The sequence below is a fragment of the Taeniopygia guttata genome, chromosome 3 (assembly GCF_048771995.1).
Source record: "Taeniopygia guttata chromosome 3, bTaeGut7.mat, whole genome shotgun sequence".
Taxonomy (NCBI): domain Eukaryota; kingdom Metazoa; phylum Chordata; class Aves; order Passeriformes; family Estrildidae; genus Taeniopygia; species Taeniopygia guttata.
Window position 1 is genome coordinate 94,114,871 of NC_133027.1, and position 18,751 is coordinate 94,133,621.

General features: G+C 37.5%; 1 protein-coding gene across 38 annotated transcripts in view; it reads left to right on the plus strand.

Annotated features, from left to right (window-relative positions):
* The window catches only part of NRXN1 (neurexin 1), a 668,143-nt gene that overhangs the window by 543,724 nt on the left and 105,668 nt on the right, over positions 1–18,751 (plus strand). For all 38 annotated transcript variants that reach the window (XM_030269639.4, XM_030269642.4, XM_030269660.4 and 35 more), the window contains one exon: positions 4,153–4,324. In XM_030269639.4, coding sequence (XP_030125499.1) covers positions 4,153–4,324 — 172 coding nt within the window. The remainder of the gene's footprint in view (positions 1–4,152; positions 4,325–18,751) is intronic.

Consider the following 18,751-nt stretch of genomic DNA (forward strand, 5'->3'; position numbering starts at 1 on the left):
AGGCTGGAAAATACTCCACTGGAGTTGCTAGATTACAGCAGTTGCTGCCAAAGCTTTTGAAGACAAAGCATTTTGAAGTGATTGGTATGTACACGTGCACACATACACATCCCACACTACTGGAGCAATCAAAGCTCCCAACGTTTCAGAGCACATTAGGAGCATAGAATTGGAGCTGTCTCATGGCTTTATCCAACTGCTTTGAAGCCATTAACATATTTATCTCGGCCTCAGAAACAGGACAGGTACGTGGCCAAAGCACCTCCAAAACAAAAGTTTGGTGTTTCTGGAGAGTTGCTGGCTGGGGCTCAGAGTGTCACGGGGTGTCTGTAGATGAATCCGAGGTCCCTGTGCTGCATTGGCCCAGGGAGCAGTGGTGGTGATGTGGTGGATTTAGCATTATTCATACTACCTTTGGATCTGAGGTTCAAAATCATTTCTGTAGACAATGTTTAAGCCACTTCTTGAAATGCATCCCTCCTCTCTTTTGGCCTTTCTTGGAAACTCTCCCGCCTCCTGCATGACTCTGCTCTGTTATTGTGTCCTTAGCAGTATGGAATAGATAAAAGCACAGTAGGAAAAGGATTTGGTTCCATTATTATGTTCTCTTACAACTGGGTAAGACTGAGAAAAAGAAAACAGGTTGAGAACCATAAACAGTGCAGTAGGCTTCTATGAGCTGTGTGTACAGAGCTGATTTTTACCAGGGGAGCTCTGAAATTATCATCTTTTCTTGTCAAATGTAAGCTTGTACTGTTTTGGGTCATTGGCAGGGATAGCACCATTCAACAGGAGTGCTGACTTACTGCAGTATTTAGTGATGCACAGACATTTCTGTAGTGCCCATCAGTGGGGTGCTGAAGAGGGAACCTCTCACTCAGCATTTGTCTGAGGCTGACAGGAAGGATGACTTCTAAGATTATTTTGAATGAACAAGTGATAAAGGAAAATTTCTACCACTTTACTATGCAACTAGAGCTGGCAAAGTGAAAATAGTAATTTAATAGGCTTCAGTTTCATCAGTATCTTTCCTTTCTGCACTACTATATTGCTCAAAAAAAAAAAAAAGAGGAAATATAAAAAACATCTCTTTCTAAAAGGTTACAGGCCCACTAAATTAAGCATAATAAGGCTGAGGGCTGAGATCAAATTATCTCAACTGGTTATTTTATGTCAGCTGATCCATAATAATGGACATGTGTGCACATGGTCTTAACCTAAGACAGATGAAAAAAAATGTGACAAAGACAAATGAAAAACAATGTTACCTTGAAGTGGGGGAGGCGTGCAGTGACTCAAATTCCTGCATGATAATGCAATGGTTTAGGAAACCCCCTATCTACATAGAAAGGTGCTTATTGCAGCACCATGTTTTGTTTTGTGGTTCTAAAGGGCTGCGCACAATGGGGTTGCAATTCATATAATGTTTGATGTGATGTCCACAAGTCAAACTTAAATATGGATATAATAATCAGGCAGTCTTCAACTTGAAACACCGATTTGCTTCCTTGTTTTATGGAGGTGTTACAGAGATGGCCACTGGTGCTGGAGAAGTGTAAAAGTGTAAAGTGTAAAAAATTAAATGTAACCTTTAAAAATTGTTTTTTGGGGTTTCAGATACACAAACACATTATAAAAAAAAGACAAAAGAATCACTGTAATATGTTACCAGCTTTTAGGGTGATTATTTGCTCTTGCATCTGCATGCTTGGTGTCTGTGCATAGTATTTCTGTACAAAAGTAGGGAAATCGGGAAAACTTGGGGGTTTTTCACTAGAAGGCATATATCTGTAAAGGAAGGCTGAAAGTCTGCTTTCAAGTCTACAAAGTATTCATTTCACTTACCAATACCTGGGCATTTGTAAATGGCAACTTGGCTGCAGCCCCACGTGCTGTAACTTTGGAAAAATTGCTGATATATGTGATATGTATGCCACTTCTTCTTACCCCCACCATTTATATTCACTTTAAAGTGCTTTGTTTCCTTTGTCATTTTTAAAAATATCTAAAATAATATATGTATATGCATATATATATAGCAAATAAGAAAACTGGTATATAAAGTGTAGGTTATGAATAGTGTAATTATGAATCATGGTAAAATTAGTTGGCTCTATTTAATCCTCAGAGCCTTTGATTTCTTGAAAGTACTAAGAGAAGTTGCATACACCATTATCATTACATGCTGGTTTTATGCATTTCAAAAATTAGTAAAAGAGGAGATTGCTTTAAAGCAGGACAATGTTAATTTTCTTTGTATATATTTCTGTGTAAAGAGAGTAAGCATATGAATGAAACAGGTGAAGCAAATAAACTTCCATGGGAAAAAAAAATGGGAGAAATGTATTCTGAGTCTAGTTGAAGCGGATGAAATTAAGAAGATGTACAGTTACCTTTCCAAGATAACTGGGAAATTGCTATGCAACTCATACCAGAGGCAAAAGAAGATGAGCATGAATTGGATAAGGTGGATCCCTTATTGACACTCTGTAGACATGGAAAAGTAGGACCAACAAATGGAGAAATAATAAAACAATCCACAAGGAATAAAATACAGGAGTGTTTAGAACATTGTTTAGAACATTGTCAATCAACTGAGCCAACAAAAAATATTTTTCAGACTCATTCTACGAATCTCATGAGGGAATGGTCCTTTAGTAGTTTCAGAAAAAGTCATGGCTGAGGAGCTGAGAGCATCAGGCCAGAATGTTGAGGAACTGCAGAAGTGTTCAGCAACTGCTCAGCTGTGTAACTACAGAATGCAAGCAGTGCTGGAAAATAAAGTCAGATGTTTAAAAAGAGAATAAAATGGACAAACTCTTGAGTTCTTTGCTTGGGGGACTTCCAGAGACAAGGAGCTGCAGAACACACTTAATTGCAGGAAGCAGTGCTAGGGTAGTAAGAAAAAGAGAGAGCAGATACAAGAGCTCTGCTAGAGAGGTGAAACTGGTTTTGGAAGATTTGATGTGAATTACCAAGACATACCAAGTAAAATATTTCATTGTGTTTCATCTGGTCATGTAAAAACTTTGTGAATTTTTTAACTTTAAAGAACGATGTACAAGTTCCAGAAACATGAAATTTCATGGTGAATTACCAATTATTGTGAATAAGTCCCTAATCTCATACTGTGCAGTGCTTTTCTTTTTTTTCTCCTCAGTGTAATAAATACCTTTATTGAAGAATAGAATTGATTTTATAGGAGAAAAAAAAAATTCAAAGCCCTTAAGTTAATTTCAATAGATATTAAAACACTTTATTAAAATGCAGGTGTCCCATTAGAGTGAACATTTTAATAATTAAAAGTCAATAAAAATGAAAACATGCTGATATGACAATCATTTGGAAAATCTACTGCCTTGCTTCCAGGTATTGGTGTGCATGGGAAGTCCCCTTAGCCCCAAGAGCACTCAAACACAGAAGTTTATAGACAAATCCCAGCAAAAAAAAACCAAGTCTCTGGCCTTAGTGAGAACAATACCACAATACCACATCCCTGTGTCAGTAAATTCCTTTTCCTGCTCTCTGGCTCTGAACAGGGAAATCCTTGTTAATCAGCCAGTGTGATCTTGGCTTAATGATTCAGATTCGCTACAATGTGATGCCAAAAATCTCTCCAAGTGAAAAAAAAAATCATCTCCTTCTTTTATACAATTTTTGAAGGCTCTAGGTATGAACAAGGTTTGAAAAAAAGGAAAAGCAGGGCTGGAACTTGGCTTTCATGGCCAGAAACTTCCTCTGTCTCTTCCAAGTGACACAGTAAGGCTTTTCTATTTTGAAAGTCTAAAAGGAAAATTTTTGTTTAATCTTCAGGGAGGTGAGGGAGAGGACAAAGACAGAAACCTTGAGCTTTCCTCCATCTTCCCCTGTCCTCATCTTGATCTGAATCTCTTGTAAAAGGAGAGAGCTCAATTTGGTGAAGTAACTCATTTGGAATATCAATTATCCTTCAAAAACATGTCCCAGACTTCCTAAGCTTTCAGGAGGTTTGTCACTGCCACACGCGAACCTTCAGAAGTTACATCTGAGGAGAGAAGATGTTGTTAGAAATCTTTCCCTGTATGACACACTGTCTCAATTCCTTCTAAAACAACTCCTAATTAGTTCTTTTTCTTCTTCCTCTTCTTTTTTTTTTCCCCCAAAACCCTGCAGCACCAGGGAAAAATTGGAGTTAAATTTAATGTTGGGACAGATGACATCGCCATCGAAGAGATGAACGCCATCATTAACGATGGGAAGTACCACGTGGTTCGCTTCACGAGGAGTGGTGGCAATGCCACCCTACAGGTGGACAACTGGCCCATCATCGAGCGTTACCCAGCAGGTAAGGCCTCACACAAACACCTGGCACTAAGAGGGTGGGGGGGTTCCTGGAGTTTGCCTCCTTTTGCTCCTCTCCTAATGCAATATCAGCTCCTTTGAAGTGTTTTAGTAGCTACAGAAGTAGTTAAAAGAATCCTGAGTGATACAGTTTATGATGATGGCATTTCCTAAGTGAGTTTAAAAGCCCAAATTCAAGTTATTACAGCAAGTGGAAAAATGCAGTTATCAAGGCATGAAGTAGTAGGTTTGTTTCTTGCTATCATTTGTTTTTATTGCACTTTTGGTTTAGCGGGGAAAAAAAAAGGCTTTGACAAAAGCTACACAGTTTAAAGTTACTCACAAGTCTATCCCCAAGTGATGGGGTGAAACATTTACTGAGGAAAAGGTTGTCTGTGTTCTTTGACTACAAGATTACAGCAATCTGAAGCTTATGAATTTAGCAGAAGTATTCCAGCAGACACAAACCAAATGGCATCACAGTTATCAATTGTACAGCCAGCCACTCAAACTGAGGTGCCTTAACTCCAAATGCAAACTACAGGATATTATTTATGCACATGATGCTGGTAACTTGAAGAGGACCACTAGTATGATGGCAGAGCTGTCTTGAGCAGGCCCATATTTAATTTTATGCAAATGCTGTGCACTGAGGATTACTATGCTGCTAATTTTACTCATTTTTTAAAGGCAACAGGTTTTTCAGATATGCAATCCCTTTCTTATTGAGTAGGACTACTGAGCCATTAATGGTAACTTATGCATCTGCAAGTTATCGCCTAACAGTTGCTCTATGTGTTTATATTAAGCAAAAGGCAGCAAATCTAGAGGTGTAAATGAAGGCATATATGCAAACCCAGAATGCCGATTGCGCAAATGACAGTTCCGACTTATTGGTTTAAAAGTAGAAAATTCTTCATTTTTGAGGGTGGAGTGCAGCAGGAGGGTCTGTTTCACTAGTAAGGAATGCATAAGCCATTCCCTGGTCTAATTATTAGCATTTAGGATGGAGATTTTTGTTATTGTTGTTTCCATTTCAGTTGTAGTCCAGCTATTAAAAAAAAGAAAAAAAGTTAAAAAAAAAATCCACATGTGAAATATAAACCTTCAGATAATTTCTTGGAAATAATTCAGAATATATGAAATAATGAAAGTATGTATTGGGAAAGGAACTATATATAGCAGAAGTTGTTAAAAAACCCACCTGTATTCTAATGTGCTATGAATGAATGACAGCTCTGGCAATTAGAGCCATTAATGGTTTCTAAGTTAGACGCATCTATGAGAGGTGATAAACTCTTGAGAGAAAGGGGGATACTGAATGAAATATCTCCAGTGATCTTTCAGATATTCTTGTTTCCCCTGTGGCCCCTAGCTTTCTAATTTTAAAGGGTTTGGGAAATGGTTGATGAAATAAGGTGTAAGTTGGGGAGGACTTGTTATCATTTGTGTTCAAGACCTATTCAGCACAAAGGGAAAAAATACACTTGAGGTGTTTTTTTGTTTCTTTTGTTTTTTACCTAAATGATGAGCATGAATTCACCACCTCCAAGCTTGGGACTGATGCATCCCGACAAAGAGGAAGTCAGTCAAACATGCCAGGAGGTCTGTTTGAATGAACAGGGAGCTCCTGGACAGGCTCAAACACAAAAAGAAGCCTTGAGTTCTAAAGCTAGTGGCACATAGAGCTTGTTTATACTGAATAAAGATCAATATAGAAAATAAAGTGATTTCCTTGGGATGGGATTGGTGGAGTGGAAGAATGTTGGACGTTTTCTTTGCAAAAAGACCCCAAAAAATTAGATCTTCTTGAGCTTCCATGGGCACTCTATGTGGAGACTGCAATTCAAGGCATTCTTAGTTACTTCATTAGCTGTGGTACTGAATCCCTTGGCTTGTTTCATTGCTGGATCTTCTAAGACTGCTGTTGGCCTGTAATTTTCTTTGCTTTGCCAAGACTCCTCTATGCCATAGCATTGCTTTTTGCTGCTATTCTCCCCCTTTTCACCTTCCATCTCTTCTGCCTTCCCAGAAATCGATCATCAAGACACACCTTTCTCTTTTCTCTCTGTGCTGCTCCATCAGATTTGCCAGTCTTATTGTTTTGGGTTTTTTTAGTTAATAATAAAATCGAGGCAGCCTAATTGGTAAAGTTGCTATACTAACATATGCTGGAATTTTTTTTTTTTTTCAAAGATAAAATTGAATAATCACTTGGTTGTCTAAAGCATACCAACTAATCAGGTCTTTCTTTATGAGGAAAGATTTTTCTCAGAATTACTCTTCAGATTGGGATGCCTGATTACAAGGCATTGCTTGTTTGTATTTGGTGCCTTAAAATGCTCGGTGAAGATTTTCTGAGAGAATTTTCTGGTCAGAGACTCAGGATTTTCCAGTTTCATTGACTATGTATCCTTCATCCAGCCCCATGTATCTGCTGTGGGTAGGGATACCCAAGGCTCAATAACAGCTGGTATTGCAAAACAACATGGCATGGCAGTATTTCGCAAAGCTTCTGTGGTGGCTCTGTGTGTTTTACCCAAGAGCTGCACAAAATGCAAAAGAGTGACCCTGGAAGACGAATAGAATGTAGTCTGTCTCTCCTGTGACATCATTCTTGATCCCAGTAGATCTGAGTTTTCTCTGGGCTAATGCACCTTCAATTTATATCGAGTGGGTGTGAAATGAGAGAGCTGTAAAAGGAAAAGAGGCAGGGGTCAGCGGTAGAGGATGATTATCCTAGTTAAGGTGGATGGTTGTTTTTTGAAATATAGTTGGGAAAAATGTGTTTTAGTCCTACACAAATATGAAGATTTCAGTATCCTGAAATGGCTGGATGATTTTCAGAAACACAAGTTTGGATTTACATATGTATGTTCTTCAAGACTACCATCAAAGTAATTTTTTACTCTGAAGTTTCTTTCTTGTCACTTTTCTGAATAAAATGCTAGAGCTGTGAGGATGTACACTTCAATTTCTGCCCTTTATTAAATGTTGATTTTGTTTTCCCCATTTCTTGTGTTTATGGCTGGTGCATAGCCCTGTGATTGTGAGTGGCACACTGTAGTTTTTTGATAGTTAAGATGCCCATATCTTCACTCGATTTATTTATTCCATCTGTCTTAACTAAATTCAGTGTTATGTCTCTGCTGAATTATCACCAACCTTCTGCACCTTCCCAAAGAACTTTAGTATTTCATCTTGACCTCCTTTTCAGATAGTGAATTCACATAAACTTATCTGGATGAAGCTAAATTTATGATTATATTAAATGGGAATGAGAAAACTGCTGACTGTTCAGTCAGAGCTCCTAATCAATAGACTATCCCTATTTCCATGCAGATCCTTTCTACTCCTTGTGGCTTATCTTGTCTGCTTCACTGTCTAGTTTTAATTTCCCTTCCCAATGGCTGGCTACTGTCGTGATGAGACTGCTCCACAGTAGCAGCTCCAGCTGCTTCTGTGAAGAGGCTGTTCTTGTAACTTCAGTTAGGTAATTATTCTACATTGAATTGTCAGTTTCCTAAGCTTGCATAAAACAAAGAACTTTCTAATTTGTGTCAAACTGAACTAAGAATTTTGGTCAAATTAAAAAAAAAAAAAAAGAAAATTGTTTTAGTAATACAAAACTATTAATTTCAGTACTTTCTGAATAAAATGTTCTGACTTTTCATGTCAAGATTTCCCAGTGTTTACAGGGGACTTAGATAATCTGAGAACAAAGCATTTTATTTAATTTGAAACAACATTTTCTTCCTTTCCTGCAAGAAAATGTGTTTCACATAAGATCAGAAAGGGAGGAGGGGAAAAAACCCAAATCTTTATCATAATAGTGCTTGTAATCATATCTATTTATCATGAAAAAGAGTTTCCTTAATTATCTCATTTTTTTTTCCTTGGTAGTGAAGTGTGTCTATTTTTATTAGTCAGAAAAAGTGTATCAAAACAAGGTAGAGGACATTTTAAAGCCACAATAACCACCACTTATTGTGAAAGAATTTCAGAATCACTTTTCTGACACTAACTCTACGCTTTCTCAGGCCAAAGGCAGTTTGCCCAATGATTCTTTAGAACACACAGCACAACTATCATTTTACCAGTGAGGATTTTCTCTTCATGACTTCCATCATAATTCAGACTGGTGCAGAATTTTCTATCTAGAAAATGACCTATTAGATATTGGGCAATGGGTCCATGGTTTCAAAGCTGCTCAGTCTGCTGAGAAGGCTCAGCATTCCTGGGACCCTGCAGCAGTTTGGAAGGTATTGTCTGATGTAGGCAAATATCCAAAATGATGCCCTCCCAGTCATCCCTGGATCTCTGCTTAGCCTTAGAAAAGCATAACTTTGTCACAGCTGTCCTCATGTACCCCATGGGTCAGGACATGTCAGGGATGTGTCTGACAGACCAAGATCTGACAGCGTGAGCATGTCACCCACATTGCTTGCAGAAAAGAGCTTGTCCAAAGCATTGCCAGACTGCTGGAACAGATGCATCTCTGTGATTAGGAGGGATAAATCATGACAGAGCACAGACACCAAAGAACCTGTGTGAGAGACCATGGATGCTGGCAGAAGAGCAAATAGACATTATGTTAAGTGCCAGTACCTCTGCAATATGGCAATCACCAGCTGTAAGGGCTTTGGTATAATATAGAAAAATTCCCTGCTGGGTTTTGGTTTTTTTTTTTAATTTTATTTTTTTTTGGTTAGTTGGTTTGAGTTTTTTTTTTTTTTTTTTTTTTTTTTTTTTGGTGATTTGCTTTTGATTAAAGAGCTGAGAATCACATGTGTTGCCTTTAGGAACTCTCTTTGGATCTGTGGGATAAAGGTTGTTCCTGCAGAACAACCAAGGGCTAAGGGAAAGGGACACATCATTTGAATGTTTCTCTTGGTCCCTGTATTCTAGAAAATAGAAAAAATGTCTGTCACCTTTTCATGGGATACACGTAATTTAAGATAAATGCTAGGAATCAGCTATTACCATGTATCCCATTTAGGGTAAATAACATCCATTTGTCTTGGTTTTTCTGTGTTCAGATTGACTATAAAATTAACAGGAGACATTTGTGTCAGTACATTTGTTTCTCCAGGAATGGATTAGCTTTTCCCAAGTGATCCATGTACTTGCTTAATTTGTTTACTATTGGCTTAGAAACAGCTTCCAAATTCAAGCCCCTACAGCCTCTTCTGAAGAGGGTCAAAGCTGTTTTTCAGGCATAAGTGTGGTGGTAGGGGGACATCTCAAGCACTTTCACAAATGTGTCTTTGAATATTCTAATAAAAGGGACAGTCAGCCTGTTATCACCACATCCGTGAGAAAGGATAATGGTCAAGGTGATGTAGGAATCTAAAAAGTAAATGATCACCCACTGGTTGCTTTGCCTTGTATCACAGAGCAAACTTTCAAACGTCCCTGGCCACTGCTGTTTGGACACAGAACTTTCAGGCTGCTTCACAGGAAAATAACAGAAGCTTCTGACTGTTAGCTATTTGTCCAGCAACACATTGCCTGTGCCTTTTTTCTCACTGAGTTCCTAATTTGGATAAAAGAATCCATCTTGATTGTCTCTAATGTGTGTTCCTTTGCTATGGCCAGAGTTTTGATTCCTACAATCAGATCTGTCATCCCTCAATCCTGATGGTAAGACATAGAGGATATGAGGAAACACCATCATCTGATAAGCTGCAAAGCTTACAAACCTGGAGGAATCTCTCATTGATTGTTCCCAAAGGCAAAATAAAAACTGCCCTTATGCCCAGAAGGAAGTCCAATGGAAAAGACTTAAGCAATTAAGAAAAGAAAAGAGTTAAGCAATTAAGCTTCTGTAAAACACAGTGTGCCCCGTGTCTCCTGGTTAGGATGTCATTTGCCTGCTGCGGGAAACCAGCAGTGGCAGTGAAATAAGGACATCTCATAAGACGTTACTTCCCTTGGAGATAACAGTGTTTGGAAAAATTGTGAGGGTTTCTCAGGAGCTCTCCATCTGGGAATCTGTAGAATCTGTAGAAGAATGTGCAAGTAAACACTTTATGTATAAATTTATGCCACATGTGTAAAATCAGGCTTTGGAAGTGGAAGATGTAGGTCTAAAATATTTAGTCAAGGGAATTAGTAAGAAGATAATGGGGAAAATTCCAGCTAAATCAGTAGCTGTTTTGTGACCAAGTAAAGTCTCACTCTCCCTGATCTGGAAAACAAAACTCATCAATGTTATTTATGGCCATTTATGTGTCCATGGAGTCACATCTCCCTGGGGTTCTGTTTATGCTAAGGTCTTCACTTGGGAATGTTTGCTGGTACCTGTTATAGTTCAACCTACTCTGGTTTCGTAGGAGATACGGGGTATAAATATGAATGAGTTAATATACTTGGGGTTTTTAATTTGTAAAAAGTCTTTGATGAAGTTCCATGTGAAAATATTCAGGAAGAATTTACCCAGCCCTGGTGGGAAAGGTTGAGTTCTTTGATGGATCAGACTCTGTCTTAGGGAGAACAGGGTCACAGATTCCTACCTAATGAAAATCAAAGAAGTAAATAAATTGTTTTTCAATGGAAGCATGATCATTTAAAGCTTGTTATATATTGAATAACATTGCATTTTTAATATAAAAGTTAGAAACCATACAGGCTGTTAGAAAGACAAATTCAAGATTACTACAGAGGGAAAAATATTAGTGAATGAAGAATTTAAACACATGTGCTTCCTTTAACAGACAATGAAAAAACAAAATGGAAAAAAGTTAGAAAAATATAGAAAGATATTTTGAAATAAAAAAAATTTAATAATCCCAAATTTTTACATTTTTAAAATTTGAAATTATTGGTTTTGTGCAATTTATTTGCTTTTTTTCTAGAATGAGAGATGTTGCAAAATCTTCATTGGCTTAAACAATTTAACGAAAGAAAGCATTTTCTCTTCTTATCTCAGAGTTAAAAGGACAACTGACTCTGTTGAATATGTATCGTAGCAGTAAAAGTAAAGTTGATCTATGAAAGATAATGCACATGGGTAAGATAATTTGAATTTTCATAGAAAATATTTTTAATTGATTGCACTGGCTCAAGACAAAGGTTTAATGCTGTACACAGCTCATGGATTATTTTCATTATCAGTCAAAAAACAATTTCTGAGAATGTTTAGAATGCTAAAGAAATATTAATGGAACTATATTTAAATCAATGGGTCACTTTCCCTGTAAAGGATTAGTGGCTTGGATGGCTTTTCTTCCCATTCCCATTTCCTTTTTTTTTTTTTTCTGCATGTGTATTTAAAACTAAGGTTAGTGATAGAAGACCTTAAGAAATTAGAAATTAAAATGTACTGGGTCAAGTCTGCTTCTTTGCATAAATTGTTTCTCTTAGAGGGCAACTTAGAAGAAACATCCTACTCTTAATAAATTATTTTGCTTTCAGTCCAAGCACTTTCCAGCTCATCCCACTTGGTTCTTACATGTCTTTTTCAGAATAGTTTTCTTATTTCTCTGCTCATCACAATAACCTTTCTTTGATGATGTTTCTGTTTTGAATTTGGTTTTCAACTGCATATGTGTTTGCAAATGGAGAGTAGTGAGAACACTAGGACCTCAAGGATATATGAAGATAGAAATGCAGATATTAATTCTGCATTTTAAGACCTTAATTTTCTTTTTCATACCTCAGAACTGGAAAGCCCAATGTCATCCTGTAGCTGACTACCTGTTGGATGCCTTTCATCATGAATTCTCTAATCAGAGTATCCCAGTTTAAGGCAAGAAGTGGTGTGACTGGTCCTATATCTTAAGTGTGTGACCTGCACTTTGTAGTCTAGGTTTTGGTGTCACTTCTGTTAATTCAGAAGGGTTCTGTTCCTCTTGACTGGTATCTGCAGCCTCTTCAACATTACCACCACGTCTACTTTCATGTCATCTACAGATTTCATTGTGTGGATGGCACTTTATACTGAGATTAGTGACAAAAATACAAATTATGATTTATTGCAGAACTCAGCTTGGGTACTTTCTTAGGAGCTCCACTGAGGTAGTTTTTCTGGGAGAAAACCATTGATTTTCCTTGCAGTCGTATCTGGAGTGGCTTCTGTGGTAGCTCCTATGGCACAGTCTAATGCAATTTGGGATTCACCATGGCATTCCTCTTGTTAACTCCATGTAGAACTCAGCATTGAGTTTATCATGTTTCTGTGACTAAAACACACGCAGATCTTCCACTCATTCAACTAGATGGCATCAGTTCCCCAAAATACATGGAGAGCTTGGTACATCTGACCCACCTACTATGTCTTGAGCCTTTTTATTTTGTCAAATGTAGTTAATTTAGCGGGGAACATAAGGGCCAGAATATGGTACAGTTGACATATTGGCAGCTCTGAATGTGATAAGCAAGGACTGCTTATCATCTGTAGGAATGATTCACCAAGAAGCTAAAGAAGAACCTGAATGAAGTGGGAGTTGCAGGGAGGAGACAATTCCAGGGCTGGTTCCTGGAAGGAAGATGGGAGCCTCGAGTGTGATGCAAGACAAGCAGCACTTGAATTCAGAGTCTGTCAATAGCTACAGCAGCAGGATATCAGTCTCTACATGAGACAGAGGAATGAGGAGAGATTAAATCCTTGTTCAATGCTATTCTTTGTTTTTTATTTTTTTATTCAGCTTTTTACCATACACTTTTCACTCCTGTATTTTTTCTAGAGTTAATCCATTATTTGCTACATGGCATCCTATCAAATGCTTTACTGAAATCCATAAAATTAGATATACTACATTTCCTTAATCTAGAAAATTAGTTAGCTTGTTGAATACAGCTGTTAAACTAGCCTAACATGATTTGGTAAAGTTTTGCATTTTATCTCATTTGCCAATTGCTTTCATGTCTTTAATTATTTATTTTAAAATTTGTTCTAAAGCAACTTGTATGTCTAAGGTCAGACTAAATGCTTAACTGGGTAGTTTTTAAATTCTTCTTATATAAAGCTACTACATTGTCTGTTCTCTTCTACAAGAAATAGCATATCTCATTGGATGCCTGGATTTAAAAACTCGTGGCTTCTTCTTTTTAAGTTCTGGGATATAGATCATCTTTCTCACTTTCTGGCCATGCAAGTTCAGTGAGGATATGTACATTGCTCTTTTCAGAGCTGTGGAGATCTGTATAAAACACATTCCTGTTAGTCAATTCTTTCTACTCCCTTGGATCACCATTAGCTTTCCTATAAAGTAATTCTCCTTGACTCTATGATCTCTTTTTGTTTATAGCACTTTAGAATCTCTGGCTTTTGAATTGAGTTTGAGTTCTTTGGGAGATTCTTTGGGCTTAAATTCTGGCAACTTTTCTTGAGTATTTATTTTTTCAATTCTGAAAGGCCCTGCTTTCTTTACTGAGCAAGTCTGCGGTTTTAACCTCCTGTAACATAGCCTGTGATAGTGTAGTTGTTCAGTCTGGCAGGTCTCCCCTAGTATATTTTAACCTTGCAGGTGCAAACTAGAAAAAAATAAAATAATCATTTTAATACTTTATAGAATTTCCAAGTGTCGTTCCTGGCTGAATCCAGCCCCTTACACTGATTGCATAATCTGACTTCCTTCACGTTATCAAATTTTGTTATTTTTAAATCAAGAATCTGATTTACAGGCTTATTTTTAGTTGTCCTCATATTCATTTAAGTCAACTCCTGATCACTCAATCAAAAAATGTTTCCTACAATTAACTTTTCAATGATGTCTCCAATACTTAGCCAAAGCAAAGAAAAAATTGTGGGGTTTTTTTGTTGGTTTTGTCTGAACAAAATCCTCAATGAGAATTTCCTATTGTAGGAAGCAGATATCTACCTATATTCATGTTATGATGTCCAGTTATAATATTAATAAAATGAGGCATTATACCAGAGTGTACAATAATGGCATAGAGAACTAAAAATAAGACAAGGAGTTATTTAAAACTCAATTCAGTAAGTTCTCCAGAATAAAGATGGAAGAAACTATTCTGGAAGCAAGAATCAAAATACATGAAAAATTCATCTAAGTTACTGAGACACAAACCAGCAGTTAAGTGATGGATGTAACTAGGCCAGTGTGCTACCTTGCCTTTGTAATTGCACAACTGATTTCTTGCATGTTTTTCTCATTTCATACAGCTCTGACTGCTTTTTGGTTATGATTAAATGTATTTGTCAGCATGCACCCAGGTCTCACATTCTGTATAATTTTATTGTCAATGTGAAAGATTGATGTTAACAAAAATGGAAATTTATTTTCCCATTCTCTTTGGGCGAGCCTCTGTTGCAGCATACTCAAAGTCAAGGAATTTTTTTTTTTGCTTTAAAAAAAGCACTTCTGCCCTTTGAGAGATTATGAAATTGTTCTATCCTGCTGCTGTCTTTAAATAAAAAACCTAGGTGATACCCAAACAAAGCACTACAGTAAGTCTCTTTTCAAAAAGTGGTAGCAGTAAAATTTCCCAAATCAGCTTTTTAATTTGACAGCTTATCAGGTCTTGCTGTCAGATAATGCAATATAATAATGCTTCTCTGAGTCTGCAGACAGATTTTTTCCCCCTTTATTTTTCATCTTGGATATCCTGGTGAAATAGTGGAATACAAAGGCTCATCCCTTCTTAGGCTTTTTAGATCCTGTAATTAAATTCAGATCTTGATAAAACGTGCGGCACAGTTGTCATTACTTGATCACAGAAGGTATAACACCTTTCAGTTAGATATGGCAAGGTGGCACAATGGAAGGAGAAAGAAAATGTCAAATGAGCAGTGATTCAGAAAAGTGTTTTTAAAATACTGAAAGAAACAGAGATGTGCTCTTTTCATGTTTTTTGGCAGAGGATGGGCCAATGCCTGCTTACCATAATTAGGCACAGGGTGATATGGAAATGGAATTTCTGAAGACTACAAGCTCCAGGGGATTCAAGTTAGAGGAATAAAATGGGAATGAAAACAGACCTAAGAATAAGACATGGCAAATCTGTCGCAGTTGGTCCCTTTCACCCTTTCAGGAAATCCCTTACCTATTAACAATTCCCAAAAGTCAGATCACAAAATATGAGATATTGCCAATACTTAGAGGTTATTTTACAAACTTTTATTTGTCTTGACATAAGTGTTCTGTGTCACCTGCATCTTCATACTTACCTAATCTAGTAGGGTAAGTTAGAAATGGAGGATTAACATCTTGTCACTTAAGAAGAGGACAATTTACTCAAACTCTTCCCCAAGGAATTTTAGCTGCATAGTCTCCTTACCAATATAATGCTGGTATCTCTGATGGCATCAATGATTTAAAAGAAATTCTTCATTCTTCTTTTCTTTCCCAGGGGCAGGACAATGTTGTCAGTGCAGAGATTTGAACAGATTCCTTTGTTTTCTTTCCTTCCGGCCCCCAGTGGGTTTGTATCTCATTACACAGGACTTTATATAACGTGTCACTTGCTGAGCCAAACCCAAACCAATAATTCACTCACCCCAGTGAAATGGTTTCTGTGTAACATTGATGCTGGTATGTTTGTGCCAGTGCCCCTGTCCTGAGATGCCTCACTGGATGAGCACACACATGGGTTAGCTCTAAGGCTCCCACTGAAGCTCCCGGTAGCTGGCTGAGCATGCAAGAGCAGCGTACAATGCTGTGTGCCTCTTCTGTAATGCACTCTATTTCCATTATCTTCTGGGGCAAGCCTGGAGTCAATCTGCAGTGGGAGCCTTTCTCAGGACAGAAAAAATCAATGTGGTGTTGAGCCTTCCAACCAGACAATCTATCATATGGAAAACAAAATTAATTTCTCTGCAGTGCTATTGTATTTTAGGTGCTCTCAGAAGATGAGGTATTTTTTTATTTGGGGCACATTCATGGATGTGTCCCCAATACATTTTACTGGTAGCATGAGGTGTGACAGCAGTATAGTACTTTATGTCCGCAGGATAAGAACTTCCATTAAACTAATTCAGAAATAGTCACTATAATTCATACTGCAGGAGGGAAAACAGCAACTTGCTCTGTCCTGGATATATTTTCCAGAGAGCGAACTGCATTAAGAAAGCATCCAGAAGGATGCAAATCATTGCTGTCTGGAACATATAAGTATGTACATTTTTTAGACTCTCTGTGCCCTGTGAACATGGGAGAGAAGCTTTACACTCATCTCTTCCTCCTGTGGTGTGATTAGAGTTTTTCAGTCTTAAGCCCTGTTTTTTAAAAATCAAACAAAAGACGTCTTCCAACTGCAGCATCTACACTGTCAAAATATTTATTTTCTTTAATTCTTTGGGTTTGAGATTAATGGCACCCTAGTTGCAACAAATTCTACTGTTGTGTTATATCATGTATATACACCTAAATTCAGAGTGTTCCAGGAGTGTTCAAAGAGCTACCTTGACCCTAGCAAGGTATAGCTAAGCCAGAGGATAGTTGTTTTTTTTTCCAGTCTATCCTACCTGTCAAAAAAGAAAACCTTGTATGATTTATATGACCTAGAAGTCTTATGAGTTTCACAAGGGGAAGAATGTGTAGTATACAGAATTTCAAATAAATTTGAAGCAGAAATTGAATATCTCTCAGTGTATCAGAAGCACAAAACATTGTAAAGGGCATCCTAATTTCAGCCTCTTAATGCAGAAGTTAACTGAATTAAAGGCAGTGAAATTATACTTTTACAAATTGGTTTAATTGAGATGTGAATGGTTTATTTTCCTCACTAAACTATTTCTAAGGCATTAAATGGCTTTTCTGGTGCAGCATTGGGTATAGTGGACGTTAAAAAAAGAATGAAACACCCTATCATTAAGGTTAAGCATATATAAAGACAATTCTGATTTCCCTGTTTTACAGATCTGATGGGCATTAATAGAGGAGAGGTTTAAATTTTTTAAATTACAGTTTACATAATAGGGAGAGAATAATAAATGCATCCTTTGTAAAAGAACAAATGGTGCTCAAGATATAACTGTAGCTGGGTACAGGGCTCAACCTTGAAAGCATATTTTCATTTTCAGAGCATGGTAATTGCCTCATAGCAATGTTTAACCAAAGGATTCTTTAGCACCTCACTTTAAGGTCCCAGTACTAGAGCTTCTCTCATGTAAATTCAAGTGAGTTTCTGTCTGAACTAAACTGCAAACTCAGTTATAGCTGCACTATCAGTTCCAGAAAGCTGTGGTAGGCTATGGTACACATGAAGGATTTGGGCAGAGAGGTTTCAAACTCAGTTTCAGCATTCCTCCTCCCCTTTTATTAAGTTCTCTGGTGTTCATGGGCATCCTGTGTGTAAAAATCATCCTCTAAGAGCCAAATTACAACCAGAGAGGAGCAACACTGCAGAGGAAAGTGTGGCAGTGACTTTGGGGAGCCTGCAAATCAAAGCCACATATCTCATTTCCAATCCCAAAGTTAGTGGATATTCCTCATCCAAGTGGTGAGCAGTGAATATAGTTAATTTTTCATTAGTCAGCCTGAGGTAATAAGCTCAGTATTGAATGCAACTGATGGTTCTCAGTGAGGGGCACTCCCTGACTGGAACTTCCCCCAGCCACTGGGGTTCCCTATTGCTCTAAAAAGCTTATGGCAATGTGGATAGTGTCCTGGAGAAGTAGAATTCCAAGAAGACTTGTGGGGGGTCTCGTCTTCCAGGTTTCTCCACATGAAGCATCACACAAGGCTGTGAAAAAGGAGTTTATGGAAATGGCTTTGTGGGCACAAAAGGCTAAAGCACTAAGAATTGGGGACGATTTTACCACCTTTTGCAGCACTTTGAAACAAGCTCTGGAACAGGTATCAAAGTCTGTACCTGAGGCCTGTGGTTCTATGGAAGAAAACAAATTGGTGTGTGCATAATGAGAACCCCAGAGAGGCACAATCTTAAGTGATTTATACTGTCAAAAAGAAAACTATGCAGTGACTTGATTACAGTCTAAGTGCTTTCAGGAGGAAAAAAACAGTAGATGCTTACAGGGCTCTTTAGCTGTTCCTAGAAAGCTGTAATCAGAGTTAAGAAATTCATGGAAGAAATGAGCACAGAATTTCAACAGTGAGCCTTGGTGTTCACCTCTGAGAGATTTACCTCATGGTGTGTCATCACATCAGGAGAAGGTGGTTCCCTGAAAATTCTCATTGACCTGGTTATTAATTAAGCAAAGAATAGTTTAATGGCTGAACAACTACTTTAGTCATATCCTTTGGTGTGCAGTTGACATTAGTCCTATGCCTTAGGAGTGTGTTATCAATATAAGAATAATGCTATGGCACCACTGCATTCATAATGCAGCTATAGCAATAACTTTCTAGGAATTAAAGTCAGTTATAGCTGAGTAGGAAAAAAAGAAAAGTTTCCAAGTATCATTTCTATATCCAGAAACATTACTGTGCTAATCAAAAGCTAGATGATGCCTTAAATATGTCAGTTGTATTGCATCAAAGTGAGAATGTACTTGCAAACGAGA